The sequence below is a fragment of the Caretta caretta genome, chromosome 1 (genome assembly GCF_965140235.1).
Source record: "Caretta caretta isolate rCarCar2 chromosome 1, rCarCar1.hap1, whole genome shotgun sequence".
Classification (NCBI taxonomy): Eukaryota; Metazoa; Chordata; order Testudines; family Cheloniidae; genus Caretta; species Caretta caretta.
In genome coordinates this window covers 288,944,796-288,959,059 of record NC_134206.1, presented here as the reverse complement: position 1 = coordinate 288,959,059, position 14,264 = coordinate 288,944,796, and the positions used below count along the sequence as shown (strand labels likewise).

Below are 14,264 nucleotides of genomic sequence, written 5' to 3'. Positions count from 1 at the left end.
AATGGCCTTGAGGAGTAAAAAGAAAAGGGGTTTTAATCTGGACAAGATTTATAACTGGACCGAAGGGTGAACTGTCTCCAATTGTTTTTTAACTGGTGTTGATAATTGGCAATGACATCACTTGTTTGTTAAAAGGCGTTTAAAAGTAAACTCTTAAAGGATTCGTTGCCGATACCTGCCTGACCAAGCTGGAGCTGACCAATAAGTGTCTAAGAATCACTGGTCAGCCCATTTTTAAGTATCTTGATCAAATGCTTATAACTGTTTTGTTACTGTTTGGATGTAGTAAATTGGTTATTATTAAAGCATGTTTAGCACATTTGGCCTCTGGGTTTAATAAAGGAATTTATGGTTAAATTAGTGTCATAGTAAGACCCCTATATACATTATAATTCCAGCACTAGTTCATGGTTTTTCCACTTCTTTGTCCTAGCTGTGGGCAGAACCTGTCAGCCAGAATTACAGGAGGTATTGTTTCATATTCTCTGTGTATATATAAAGTCTGCTGCAGTTTCCACGGTATGCATCCGATGAAGTGAGCTGTAGCTCACGAAAGCTCATGCTCAAATAAATTGGTTAGTCTCTAAGGTGCCACAAGTACTCCTTTTCTTTTTGCGAATACAGACTAACACGGCTGTTACTCTGAAACCAATTAATTTCTGTTCAGCAGGGGAGTATTTTCCTTGAAGCAGCATTAATCTTCCATAAAGTAATCGAGGGCAAAGGCTGCTAACTCCCACTTGTGGGTGATGAGTAAGAGACTTTCCCTAACATAGGCTGGTGATAATTTTCTGAAACTTTTCTTTTTAATAGACGAAGTATTCCATGCCTTTAGGGTTGGAAAGAACCTTCCACCTGTGGAAAGGTAACGCCCTGCCGTCCTCGGCACGGCTCCAGCGCCTCTGCTCGTGCTCCCCCCAGGGTCAGGAAGCAGCAGCTGGGTGACATTAACGAGCCTCCGGTGGCTTTGGCGCCTGAAGCCGCCACTGCTGTCAGTCGCGCTCCGCAGGGAAGCGCCTAGCGGAGGCAGGCGCCGGACAGCCTGGCGAGCGAGCAGCTTGGATGCTGCGATGAGCGAAATGCCGGCAGGACGGAGAAGGCGGGCACACGCTTGTGCGCCAGCGGGCGAGCGGAGCTAACACCTCCCCGGGCAGGGGCTGGGCCGGGCGAGCAGGGGGCACCAGGGGGCGCGCAGGCGGCACCAGGGGGCGCGCAGGCTGCTCCGAGGGGCGGAATCCCGCGGCAGAGCCCGGCGCTGGGCGGCGCCGGCCCCAGCATCGGCCGCGCGCACCCGGGAGGGTCTGTGTGCAGCCCCCCCGACCGCGACGCGGGCGATGGAGGGGGAGGGGCGGACCCCCCCTCCCTCCGTCAGCGTGAGCGCGCAAGGCCGGGACGCTCGCGCCGCCTTCCTTGCTTCAGCGCAAAAGCGAGCGCACAGCCCCGCGCAGCCGCTACGCGCGTGCGCAATGCAGGCGCGACCTTTCCCTGACAAACCCGGTCTGGTTCAACTTCCGGCTCAAAGAACCCACGCGCTTCCGGAAAGCGCCCGGGCCGGCTGGAGACTCCGGAGCGAAGCGGCGGCCGGGGCCCCCGCCATGGAGAGGTGAGCGCGGCAGCCGAGCGGGGCCCGGGGCAAGGGAAGGCCCCAACCGGGCCGCGCTGCGCCCGCTGTCACGGGGGGCTCCGCGCCCTGGCGCTCCCCCCTCCCGCCTCCCCTGTGGGGTTGCAGCCCGTGAGAGCTGGCGAGCGGCAGGGAGCCCGGGGCGGGCGCGGCCCTTCCCCCTCGGCTGTTGGCTGGGAGCCGTCTGGGGAGCGGGGGGGGGGGGTCTGTCCCTCGAAACGTTGCGGGAACCGGCTCTCGGGGCCTCTTCACAGTCCCGCCCCCTGCAACGCAGGTTTCCCAGGGAGGCTCTCTGGCGTGATGGCAAACGCTGGGGGAGCAGCAAATAACGGTGGGGGGCAGATCAGTTAAATTGACCCCGGGGTGTCATGTGAACAGAACAGATTATACAGCCGGGAAGGGCTGTTGTGCTCTCTGGTCTGACCTCCTGCGTCACCTGGGCCGGGCCACAGGACTTCTCCCAAATAAAACTTGCTGCCTCAAGTCCAGTGGCTCCGGTTGAACTAGAGCATATCTTTTTGGGAAAATATCCAGTCTTCATTTTTAAATCTTCCAGTGGCGCAGATTCCACTGTAACCCTTGGGAAATTGTTCTAATGGTCAGTTACTGCGCACGTTTTTAACAATGGGGATATTTTTAGTCTGAATTTGTCTAGTTTCAACTTCAAGCCATTGGATCCCGTTTTATGCAACACCATACATTTAGGACCAAGAATTGAGGTCTGTATTGTGCAAATCAGGGACTCTGAAAGGAGCTACTAGAATAATTTGAGGCCTGGAAAATCTGCCTTGCAGTGAGATGCTAAAGAAGTTAAATCTAGTTTATCTAGGAGAGGGTAAAGAGGTGACTTGATCATGGCCTACAAATATCTATATAGGAAAGAATCATCTGATGATAGATGGGTCTTTAATCTGTCAGAAAAAGGTACAATATATCCAGGGGTTGGAAGTCTGAGTTTGTCTAGCTTCTGCAAAAAATAAGATAACTAATCAAAAGAACAATGTATCCATGGACATGCTGGATTCTGTATCTCTTGAAGTCTTTACATCAGAACTGGATATTTTTCTAAAATATGTACCGTAGCTCAAATAGAAGTTACGGGATGAGGTTCTTGGGCCTATGTTGTACGAGACCTCAGACTAAATGAGAGGTGGGCAAACTATGGCCCGTGGGCCACATCCGGTCCACAAGACTGTCCTGCCTGGCCCTTGAGCTCCTGGCTGGGGAGGCTAGCTCCCACCCCCTGCCCTGCTGTCTCCCCTCCCCCCACTCTCAGCTCACTACGCCGGCAGCGCTCTGGGTGGCGTGGCCGGCTCTGGCTGGGCCACGCGGCTGTGAGCTCCTGCCACTCTGAGTGGCATGGTAAGAGGGTGGGGAGTGAGGGGGTTGAATATGGGGCAGGAGGTTCCAGGGGGCAGTTGGTTGGGGAGGAGGTTCTGGGGTGGGCGATCAGGGGATGGGGATCGGGGGGGTTGGATAGATGTGGGAATCCCGGGGGGCCTGTCAGGGGGCGGGGCTGTGGATAGGGTTTGGGGCAGTCAGAGGACAGGGAACAGAGGGGTCAGATAGCGGGTGGGGTCCTGGGGGGGTGGTTAGGGGCATGGGGTCTTGGGGGGGGCAGTCAGGGGACAAGGAACGGGGGGTTGGATGGGTTGGGGGGTTTTGAGGGGGCAATTAGGGGGCGGGAAGTGCGATGGGGCAGATTGGGGAGGCACAACCTTCCCTACCTGGTCCTCCATACAGTTTCACAATCCTGATGTGGCTCTCGGGCCAAAAAGTTTGCCCTCCCCTGGACTAGATGGTAGTCTGTTCTGGATGTAAAATCTGTTAAACTCCATGCTACACAGTATATGTAAATTGACTTCTGGGGCTCTGTAGCCTTGGCAGATTTCCACATAGATTAGGAACCCCATGGACATGAGATATTTTGGAGCCTATGTACAGTTAAAAAGAAAACTTGGATTTAAACTTGGAGGGTGGTCAGTTTGGATGAGCTATTGCCAGCAGGAGAGTGAGTTTGTGTGTGTGTGTCCCCGGGGCGGGGGGGGGGGGGGGAGAGCCTGGATTTGTGCTGGACATGGCCCACCTTGATTACCATGCACATTGTAGGGAGAGTGGTCATTTTGGATGAGCTATTACCAGCAGGAGAGTGAGTTTGTGTGTGTGGTTTTTGGAGGGGGGTGAGGGGGTGAGAGAACCTGGATTTGTGCAGGAAATGGCCCACCTTGATTATCATGCACATTGTGAAGAGAGTTGTCACTTTGGATGGACTATTACCAGCAGGAGAGTGAGTTTGTGTGTAGGGGGGTGGAGGGTGAGAAAACCTGGATTTGTGCTGGAAATGGCCCAACTTGATCACTTTAGATAAGCTATTACCAGCAGGACAGTGGGGTGGGAGGAGGTATTGTTTCATGATCTCTGTGTGTATATAATATCTACTGCAGTTTCCACGGTATGCATCCGATGAAGTGAGCTGTAGCTCACGAAAGCTCATGCTCAAATAAATTGGTTAGTCTCTAAGGTGCCACAAGTACTCCTTTTCTTTTTGCGAATACAGACTAACACGGCTGTTACTCTGAAACATGTAGAGTTAAGCACTGTACAAGATTTCTACTGAAAGTGGAATCTAAATCATTCTCTCCCCAAAACACTGGTCAACTTCTTGGACGTATGCTGAACCAAAATATCTAGGAAAACATACCAGAAGTCAGATCACTTCACTATTTTTTTATTGTAAACTTCCTAGTTCTTGAACACATCTGATTTGCTTAAACTGACCCAGAAAAAACTGCTGTACTGTAAGATCAGCAAGATTTGTAAGCTCAGGCAAATTTGTTCAGTTTTGCTGAGGATAGCCAGTCTAATTTTGACTATAAAAGAGACTAACATCTGCCTATATTAGTATTAGAGAGAGGGTTCAGTGCAGCTTAGGGCAGGTCTACACTACAAATTTATAGCGACATGGCTGCTGCTCTCCCTTGGCTTAATAATTCCACCTCTTCGAGAGGTGGTAGTTATGTTGTTGTGAGAAGCTGTCCTGCTGACATAGTGCTGTGTACACCGGCCCTTAGGTTGATATAACTATGTTGCACAGCGGTGTAAATAATCCACACAAATAATTTCATAGTGCAGACCAGGTCTTAGTTTCAATTTCTGACTTGTAGAGTTTAAGAAAAAATTATATATTCATTTGAAGAGGAAACAGTCTAAAACAATTAAAGTTACTTTAGTATTCAATCTGTAGCTTCTCTATTATATAGAACATTTGCATAAGAAATAGATTTTAAAAATTCTTTGCATAAATGTGCCATGTTAAAGCTTTTTGCACAACTTTCTCAAAGTACTCTGGCTAATGGCTTAAACCAGGAGTGGCCAAACTGTGGCTCGCAAGCCCTATGCTGATCTTTTACAGTTAAAGTGTGACTTGTGGAACGCCCCCATTCTCTGCTTGCCCGACTGTGGGAGGGAGCTTGGGGCTTTTGTCCTACAGTGAAGTGGCAGGGCTAGGTGCTTGCCAGAGACGACTGGTGCCTGCTGAGAGTGGGGTATTGGCGGATTAAATACTGGGCCAATGGGGCCTGTGCTCAGGGGCCCTGGCTAATTGGGGGCCCTGTTTCCTGACCCGCTCCGCCCACCTGCGCGGTGCTCCTGCCAGGGAACGGGGTCGGGGCCCAGGGGAGCTTGACCTGCTCTGCCCGCCTGCCTGGTGCTGTTGTTGGGGCATGGGGGCTTCCCCTGTTCCCCAGCAGGAATGCTGGGTGGGGCAAACCCCTGTGCCTTGACCCTATTTCCCTGACAGGAGTACTGGAGGGGAGAGGCGGGTGGACTGTAGGTGGAAGGGGTGGGGAAGGGCCCCCACTTGCTCTGGCCCAGAGCCCCGTGAAAACTTAATCTGCCTCTGAAGTGGAGGGGCACAATTTAAAGGGTCAGCCCTCCCTACAGCTCCAGTCATGTCCCCCCCCAGGCATGCCCACTTCTTATCCTCATTGGCCCCTCCCTTTAGCTCCCAGGTGTTAGCTGTGTATAGAGAGCTCCGGCAGGCACCTCCCAGAGCTCAAGCCCTGAGACCTCCGTCCCCACAGGGCGGAAGCCCCACCACCCCACCGTGTGGCTGAAATGTTGTGCCCAAACAGGCGCCTCCCATCTGGCTGAAACCCCAAACCCTGACAAGCACCTCCTATGGGGCTGAAGCCCTGAGATCCCCTTGCCTGCAAGGCTGAACCCCTGAGCCCCAGCAGGTGTGCCTTGGCTCTCAGACTTATGAAGATTGTCCGAGCCGCATATGCCAGTCAGTAAGTTTGACCACCCTGGCTTTAACGCTGCAGCCTCCACAGCATTATGAGAACCAAGTGCTCCACTAGAATTTTTTAAGTAAAGTCTGTTGCTGGATAGATATCAGTATTTGGAGTTCCAGTTTTTAAGTTTCTTTTTTTGATATTAGTTTTTCTTTTTAATTGGATTTTTGAGTTAGTGCCATACAGTTACTGGCTACTCTTCTCAACCTTTTGGGAAATGTAATCTGAATGTGTTTGTTTATAGCAACTATATTCCTGTTTTGTAGGAATGAATTTGGAGAGATGTCATCCCCACAAGATGTAGATGTGATCAGGCCTACTCGGAAACAGAGCTCTAAAAAAAGAGTTTCTAGTATCCTTTTCCTGTCAAGGTTTTTTTCTGCCTGTTTTAAAGGGTATAAAAATTGTGATTGCTGAATGCAGCAGTTAACTTTTCATGGTTCTGAGTATAGTAAATGAAGGCTTTCCAAAAATTGAATTCTTGTCAGTTGAAGAGTGTTGTAAAACATATTCCTTTAATTTTATACACATTTGAAGTCACAAGTTACATTGAAGTGTACATTAAAAATCTAATTTCTGAGATCTTTATACCTACTGTTTTAAAAGTAACTTCTGTCTATAACTGAAAGAGTTTGGGGAAAACTTTTTTACTCTTTCAGTTAATTTGCTTGTGCACCTAACAGCAATTTGTGTTTCACTGTTTCCCCTTCAGTTTTTCCTATTTTTCGCCGGAGGTTTTCATAGAGGAAAAAGGAGATATTTTAAAAAATATAAAAATGTGATTGTTTTACAAGCACCAAGATTGGTTGGGTGGCTTGGGGTGTTTGAAGCTCCTGGAACATCTTGACTCCACGTTTTGTTTTATTTTTAATTTGACTTGGTTCTCAGTTAAGTCTCCCTTTTAAGAATTCTTAGTGAAACTAGAAAATCCAGGTTAGTTGCATTTGGAAAATGAATATTATTGTGTATTTAGCAGCATACTACACCACCTTGCCTGTTTAGCAGAACTTTTCCAAGTGATTCTTTAGGACTAAATTGAAAGACAATTGTATATTTATCGGAGTACAGTTTTGCAATAAGTTGTGTTTTGTCTTGTAGAGTTCCCCTAGCTCCTCTGTTAAGTTTGTTTTAAACTACAAAATATATTCTAGGTTATTTTCATAATATACTTAGATCAGTGATTGAATAATTAATTTATACATGATAGATGGGAAGCTTATGCAAGAGTGTATATGGGCATAAGATATCCTTTTCTGAAGAATGTAAGGGTTTGCTTTCAAAAATAGTTTTTATGGTTGAGAGAACAATTTTCTGTATGTGAATTAATGCAGTAATATTTTCCTGAAACTGAGAGCAAAGGAGTCCAGCATGTCTGCTGTTGCTGGTAGCTCTCCTAAGCAACTACAGAATAAAACTAACAAGATGCTGGCCCTTCTCAGAATTTTGAAGAACAACAGGGAAACCAGTAGGGAAATTGACAGGAATCATGTGAGTTTCATGCTGCTTGGCAAATCTAGAAGGAATCACACACTGGAGTTATGTATTGAGTAGGAGGAACCACAAAACAAATTGAGGAAAGGGTAGAGGAGTAGAGAATTCTTCTTCCCCACCTTCTCCAAAGCAACTAGCAGGCTTAGGTGACTAGAGAGCAGATGTAGAAAGCTCCTTTTTTTCTTTCTGTGGGGGGTGGAACTTCAGATTAAGCAGATACGTTCTAGCCAAAGGCTGATGTAATACTAATACCCTCCTTGATTCCAGCAGCAGTGGTTCTGGAATACTTCACAGAGGGTTTCTCCTAGACCCCTCACCATGAGTCTCCCTCCATCCGCACACTCATCTTCAGTATCTACCTCAGGTTAGTAGGCTTAACCGTAGTCCTCTAGTTATTAAGTCTGTGGTAAATATTTCAAGCTTATCTAACAGGGACTATCTCTTAGCCTTGTTAATTGTACTGGACTAGATGTACATTCCTTATGGTATCTTAAGGATTTCTAAAGATGCTATTAGCAGAGATGGTTCATTTATAATATAAATCACTCTCAGTAATTTTGTAGTGGACCTGAGATGAAGTTTAGGGCACATTTTCTTAACGTGTCCACCAGTTCTTGCATCCCTGGATGACAGTCTTGGTAATGGAATATCAAGAGGCCAGATAGTTCCCCGAACTCCAGGGTCATTGCTTCGCCAGTTTTGTAAGTTGTTTTTTGTTTTGTTTCTCCCCCCTCCCTGCTTTCCTTCTCCACTTCCATGTATAATAAATTGTAGTTCGTGATTACACAAACACTAAATGTTTTGTTTTCTATATTTTTATTTCTCACTATTCTATTTTACCTCAAACACTTTATTCTGTAATTGTCTTAAAGTTTGTTAGGGCTGAGACAATGTTTCTTTTTGTGTAGCAGCAGGCATGCTGATAAAGCCCAAATAATAATAGTAAAGATAATGTTACCTAAACTTTGAGAGAGAAACAGTTTAGCTCCTTCCTTAGTTAACTGAATGTAGGACTTCATAAGTATATTTACAATCTCGGTTACTGATTTTTTTGGTAACAGAGCTCCATAGCCTTAAACTTTCTTTGTAGAAAAATATTGTTTTGCTTTTCAGTTACTCCACAAACACGAGGTTCCACAAAGCAGCTAGATATGTCGACCATCCTGGGAACAGGAGGGAAATCGCCTCAATTTACGCATACTCCTGGATTCTTTGGCCATCTGTCTACGGTATGAAGATTATAGGGCATGTTGTTCTCCCTTCTTCGCTCATATGAATCTTATGAAAAGGTAGAAGTGCTTACTGTGTTCACATACGTTTTGAAGTAAGCAGGGTGGTTTGCTTTTAACCAGAGCTATTTAAATCACCAAGTTGAAAACCTCAATTTAAATCCTCAATTTTAATCAACTTTTCTATTTGTATTTGTTATATTCTAAAGAAAGGTGCTTTCTCAAAATGGTTAATGTAACCATTAAAACTTGTTGCTTTATAACTAAATAGAGCCTTTACACTGGAGTTGGTACATCTTTCTGCTATGTAGGAGCAAAATACCAATATACTGTACACATTTATTAAGCAATTATATTGCTTAATATTTTCAGATTCCTATTAATTGTACATTTTTAATGTTAGAAAATGGTAATATTGCTTATTTATTATTATCTTTTTGCTCATGATTTGTATCAAGCTGCATTAGGATGATTAGAATTTAATTAAACACACAACATATAAAGTTTTTTTTAAACAAAACAACCCTAAATGTTTTGGATACATAAACTTCTCTTGTCAAAACATGTTTCATATTTACAACTAAACTATTAAAGGAAGAGCGGGATTGCTGTAGTCAGTGAATTAAACTGATTATATCAGATCAGTCTGGGAAAACTTTCAGTACGCCCAACTGAAAGTGACTGAAGCATAAGTTCCCACTTGCCAAAGTCTCTTAAAAATGAGACAACAGTCTTCTAAATTATTTAGTCTGTCCTTCAAACTTAAAACTAGTAAGTCTCATCCTTCCCTCCGCATATGGCTAGAAGGCAAAAAGGCAAAGATAGAAGAGAAGCAGGAGGAATAATGTGGGAGTGGAATTTGAAAAACAGGTTGGAGAATAGCAAGGACCTATATTCACATTTCAGGAGGTGCTTAACATACTGCCATGAAGATGATGATGTCCGATTCCCTGTCCTCACTGGTTCAGTGAGAATATCCCTCAGGGTCAGGGAAAAAACCAAATGGCAAATCACTGGGACCTAGCATGTAGTGTTGGTGATGGTAGTCATGGTGATGATTATTAGGATGCTTGTCATTGTGGTGAGGTGGTGATAGCTCCAGTCTCTGTCACTCTCAGCCGGCTTGCTGCTGTGCTCATCTGGGTAAGTTACCACATGTTCCCCCAGAAATAACCAAAAGTCCCATCAAACTTAAGTATTTTCCTTAGTCCATGTTTGTACTGGGGCTGTCAAGCGATTAAAAAGATTAATCGTGATTAATTGCAGCCACTGTTGCAAAATATTATTTAAAAAACTATTTTTGTTTAACATTTTTACAGTGCAAATATTTGTAATAAAAATAATATAAAGTGAGCAATGTACACTTTGTATTCTGTTATAACTGAAATCAATATATTTGAAAATGTAGAAAAACATCCAACAATATGTAATAAATTTAAATTGGTATTCTATTTAAGTGTGATTAAAATGCAATTAATCATGATTAATTTTTTAATCGCAATTAATATTTTTTTAGTTAGTTGCGTGAATTAACTGATTAATCGGCACCCCTAGTTTGTACACTTTCTTTCATTTTGTTGCTGTTCTATCTTGTAACCTTACCTGAAGCTTTGAAAACTCCAATGAACAGTTTTAATTCAAACTGTTTTTTATGACACTTTTTGGCTCTGTTCTGTGACACACACCCACCCACCCACACAGCTGTCTTAAGTTGCTTGTAGGTTAAAATTATTCTGCTGCTTTTCACCCACTTCGGACAACTTAAAACTTCAGTCCAAGTTAGGGTTTGACATAATAAGGTTTAGGGAGAGAGTAGGATACGTATTTTAAGAGTGAGTGAAATTTTGCATCCTTCTCATTAGATTAGAAAATCATGTACATCCAGACTTCTACCTTTTTAGAGGCAAATCTGTCATATCTAAAAGCTGAGTCGTTTTTAATTTCTAGAGCTACTCTGTTTGTATCCATAAGAAATAATCATAGAATGAAGAAGCTTTAAAGCTCCTGACTGTAAAATTGCTTTTATTTTTCCCTGTGTTGTTCTGTGTTGTGTTTTAGTTGGATGACAGCAATTGGACAGCTGCACTCACACCTCAGCATACAGGAATGTTCACAAACCTAGACCTGTGCAGTGTGACAGAGGATGTCACCATGAGCGCTGTTCTGTTGCGTGAGGATGATCCTGGAGAAGCTGGTGAGATGACTTTGAGCTTTCAAAACAAAATTAAAATGAAACAATAATTATTTTGTGCAATTCTTAGATGTATGTTCCACTTCCCTATTGTAATGTTTTTCCAGAATATCCTTGCCTGACCTCCCCCTCCTCGCCCCCTTCATTCTACTTGCTGGCTGGAGACAATACTTTGTGAACTTTCTTGTGATTGAAGTTACCTTCAGGAAACCTGTTAATCATTACTGAGGGAAAGGAGTTCCTTAGAACATGGAGTCACAAATAGTCTGTCAGTTCTAGAGATGTAAGGTGTAAAATAGCTGCATCTTACGGCGCTAGGCTCTTTTGGTGTATCTTTAAAGCTTTCTCGTACGACCAGATCTATAGCAAAAGTTGTGGTATAATTGCTGTGTGACTTAAGATCTGTAACACTGAGAATCTATCTTTTATGTAGTTCACTTCCTTAGTTGCGATGGTAAATTTGCATGACATTCTGCAGGGTGCACATAGTTCATGTAAGTGTCCGCATTTTATTTTCATCATGACTGTACCAAAGAAGAGCTGCAAGTGAGATTTTATTGAAAAATAGAGCTTTGTGTAGTCCTTGAAAATGTCAAATACACATTTGTCATCAGGAGAATTTCTTTCTGTTTTCAGTTTTTCACAAAGTATGGCATGCTATCATGACATTCTTCTTTAATATGTTCTAGCTACTATGAGTATGTACTCAGATTTTCTGCATTCGTTTTTGAAGCACTCTTCAACTACTGTCTTTGAACTTGTAGAAGAGTATGAGAATACCTGTAATAACCAGGTAAATTATTGTAAGAATTTCAAGTTGTATTTCCTTTCGTAAGAGATTGTGTTGCTGAAACTATGTTTGTTTCTCGTTTCCGACCAGAACTGCTAATCAAATTTTGGGGCCCGTTGGATGTTACAGTTGGAAGGCGTTGGGCATTTTATTTATTTACAAGTAATGTACAAAGTCCTGCTAAATGAGGGTCAACAGTGTAACACTTACCTCCCCTCCCCCCACACCCCAAAAAAAAAAAGCAAACATTCTGGGATGTATCAGCAGGAGTATTGTGAGCAAGACACAAGAAGTAATTCTTTAGCTCTGCTCCACACTGATTAGGCCTCAACTGGAGTACTGTGTCCAGTTCTGGGCACCATATTTCAGGAAAGATGTGGACAAATTGGAGAAAGTCCAGAGAAGAGCATTCAATATGCCCTTCCAGCTTGACTGTGCATCACTCATAACTTCTCTGGGAATGGTTTTCCAACCAGTTATGTATCCACCTCATAGTAGGTCCATCTAGGTTGTGTTTCCCTGCGTCAGTGTTCATGGCTAGTGCTTGGCTTCCTTGCTTTTTTTGCCTTTGCGCCTCTCTGTTCTTGTCTGTTCTCACTTTCTGTGTTCTCACACACCTGTTCACAACACCTAGTGGAGTGCCCCCACTATCCACCTGGTGCTAGTTTCTGGGCGAATTCTATTCGGCCTTATTTTAGGTATGTCCCCATAAATGTTTCTGAGAGCTAGCTTAAGGGAAGGGTGCGTTAACACATCAGTTTGAATGAGGTTTTAACTCCATCTGTAACCAGGTTTCACCCAACTCCACTCCACCTCCCCCTACTTGCTGAGAGGGGGTTGTCACCGACAGTTTGGGAACCGCTGATACAGCTGTTAAAATGATTTTTACCCCCTAGAGGCAGGACAATTCAGTCACTGCAAAACAATTGCCTTACAAGCCTCTTGTCTGACCTGGGCCATATCGTGAAAGGGAATTTGTAAGACACCTTTCCTGGCATGATGACACAGTTACTGTTACTTGCCCTAATGAAATCCAAGCCAATTATTAGCTCATCCACTGTTTCTGCCACCAAGACTTCTTGTTCAAGTTCCAAAGTCCAGTTTTTGGATGGGTGCCCTTGCCCCCATCACTGTCTCCATTAAGACCAGTTAGGTGGTTCAGTGTTGGATCCCTGATTCCCTAGCCTTTTAAAAACGTCTGGTTTAATAACTTTGTTTTAGCCAGCATCAGTCACCGCTGTGCTTGATTTATGGATCCCATTATGCATGCTAGCCGGACTCCAGTTATTGTTTGTGTAACTGCCCATATCTAACCAAAAACTTGCCCTCCATGAAGGTTTATTCCCGTCAGCTTGGTGTTGACTCCTATTTCCTGAACAATGAGAGGCTTTCACTGGAAACTTCAACAGTCTGTCTTGCCCTGTGTTTAAATTTATAGCAAACCTTTTTTTTTTTTTTTTTTTTTGTGGCCAGTTTTAACACATTACCAGCATTTAACTGAACTGTTTCCTTTAATTTTTTTGTCATTGCCAGTTTACCTTCTTTTACAAATCAAATTTATCAGTGTTTGTAGTTGTTCACTAAGATCATGAACCAGATTAGAATCCCCTCTTTCACAGAACCATGATTACAAGACACATGGTGATCAGCTTCTATCTTCCTTGCTAGTGGTTGTTTCCTCTTATCATGCACTGCTGCAAGGAAAGATTCAAGTTCTGTGGCAATTTCACTTGATCCGCAAGTCCAAGTCCAGCTGCATCTATCAACTGGTCCATCCATCAACTTGTCCTGGAAGGCCTCATTGGTGTCTTGGTATGCCAAGATCACAAGTCCCTGCTGGTCCTCTTCTAGGTCAGGTGGGGTTTCTTCTTTCCCTGTCCTAGCTCTTATCTGTGCCCTGGCCTGCTCAGCTTGATGGCGAACTCCAAACTGCATGTCAAGGGCTTGTACCAGTTCTGGATAACTGTTTTCTGGGATTAAGTTCTGCACAATCAGAGCTTGAGCACTCAAGTTGGCTGCTAGTAATTCTCCTTTCTTTCCCTCTTACCAGCTATTCTTTTGATATATAATGTTGAAGTGAGCCACATAAGCCTCCCATGGAGTCATTCCCTCATGCTCCATCTTGGTTCAACAGGAAGACCAGCTCACAATTTCTTTTTGGAAACTGGTAGAACCCTGCATGGATACAAAATTCATATCTACGGATGTAAATCAGTATCTGTGAAGCTGCAGGGCTCTACCAGGAACTGCAGCAGTGAAAGCAGAAGCATGTCGGGACGCCACTCCGAGGAGCCAGCACCCTGCGCTGGCAGTTCCTCTGGCATTGCTGTACTGCCCCCACCCCACCCACTGGAGCAGGCACCAGGCTCTCCAGCATCTGTCCCTGGTCATTATAATGTGTGTGAGCGGCTCGTAAGCCCCAGACACAAGTCCCTTCCACGCAGTGGCCAGCGTCTCCTGTCCGGGGGCGTATGAGCTGCTCTCACACACTAGCATGACCAGGGACAGCTGCTAATGGGCAGAGCTGAGAGTGGTACAGCCATGCCAGAGTTGCTACCAGCATGGGGCACTAGCTCCTGGGAGCAGCGGCCTGACATGCTGCTGCTTTCACTGTTGCATTCCCAGTAGAGCCCTGAAGCTTTGAGGA

At 44.6% G+C, this 14,264-nt stretch overlaps 1 protein-coding gene across 3 annotated transcripts in view; it reads left to right on the top strand.

The window, feature by feature from the left end:
- The first annotated feature begins 1,319 nt into the window (after positions 1-1,319).
- Positions 1,320-14,264, top strand: part of NUP107 (nucleoporin 107) — a 44,801-nt gene continuing 31,856 nt past the window's right edge. For 2 of the 3 annotated variants that reach the window (XM_048835839.2, XM_048835838.2), the window contains exons 1-6: positions 1,320-1,603; positions 6,183-6,268; positions 8,019-8,108; positions 8,521-8,636; positions 10,695-10,830; positions 11,517-11,620. In XM_048835839.2, coding sequence (XP_048691796.2) covers positions 1,335-1,603; positions 6,183-6,268; positions 8,019-8,108; positions 8,521-8,636; positions 10,695-10,830; positions 11,517-11,620 — 801 coding nt within the window. In that variant the 5' untranslated portion in view covers positions 1,320-1,334. Of the gene's footprint in view, positions 1,604-6,182; positions 6,269-8,018; positions 8,109-8,520; positions 8,697-10,694; positions 10,831-11,516; positions 11,621-14,264 lie in introns of those variants that run through there. The other variant, XM_048835841.2, reaches the window with a different exon arrangement.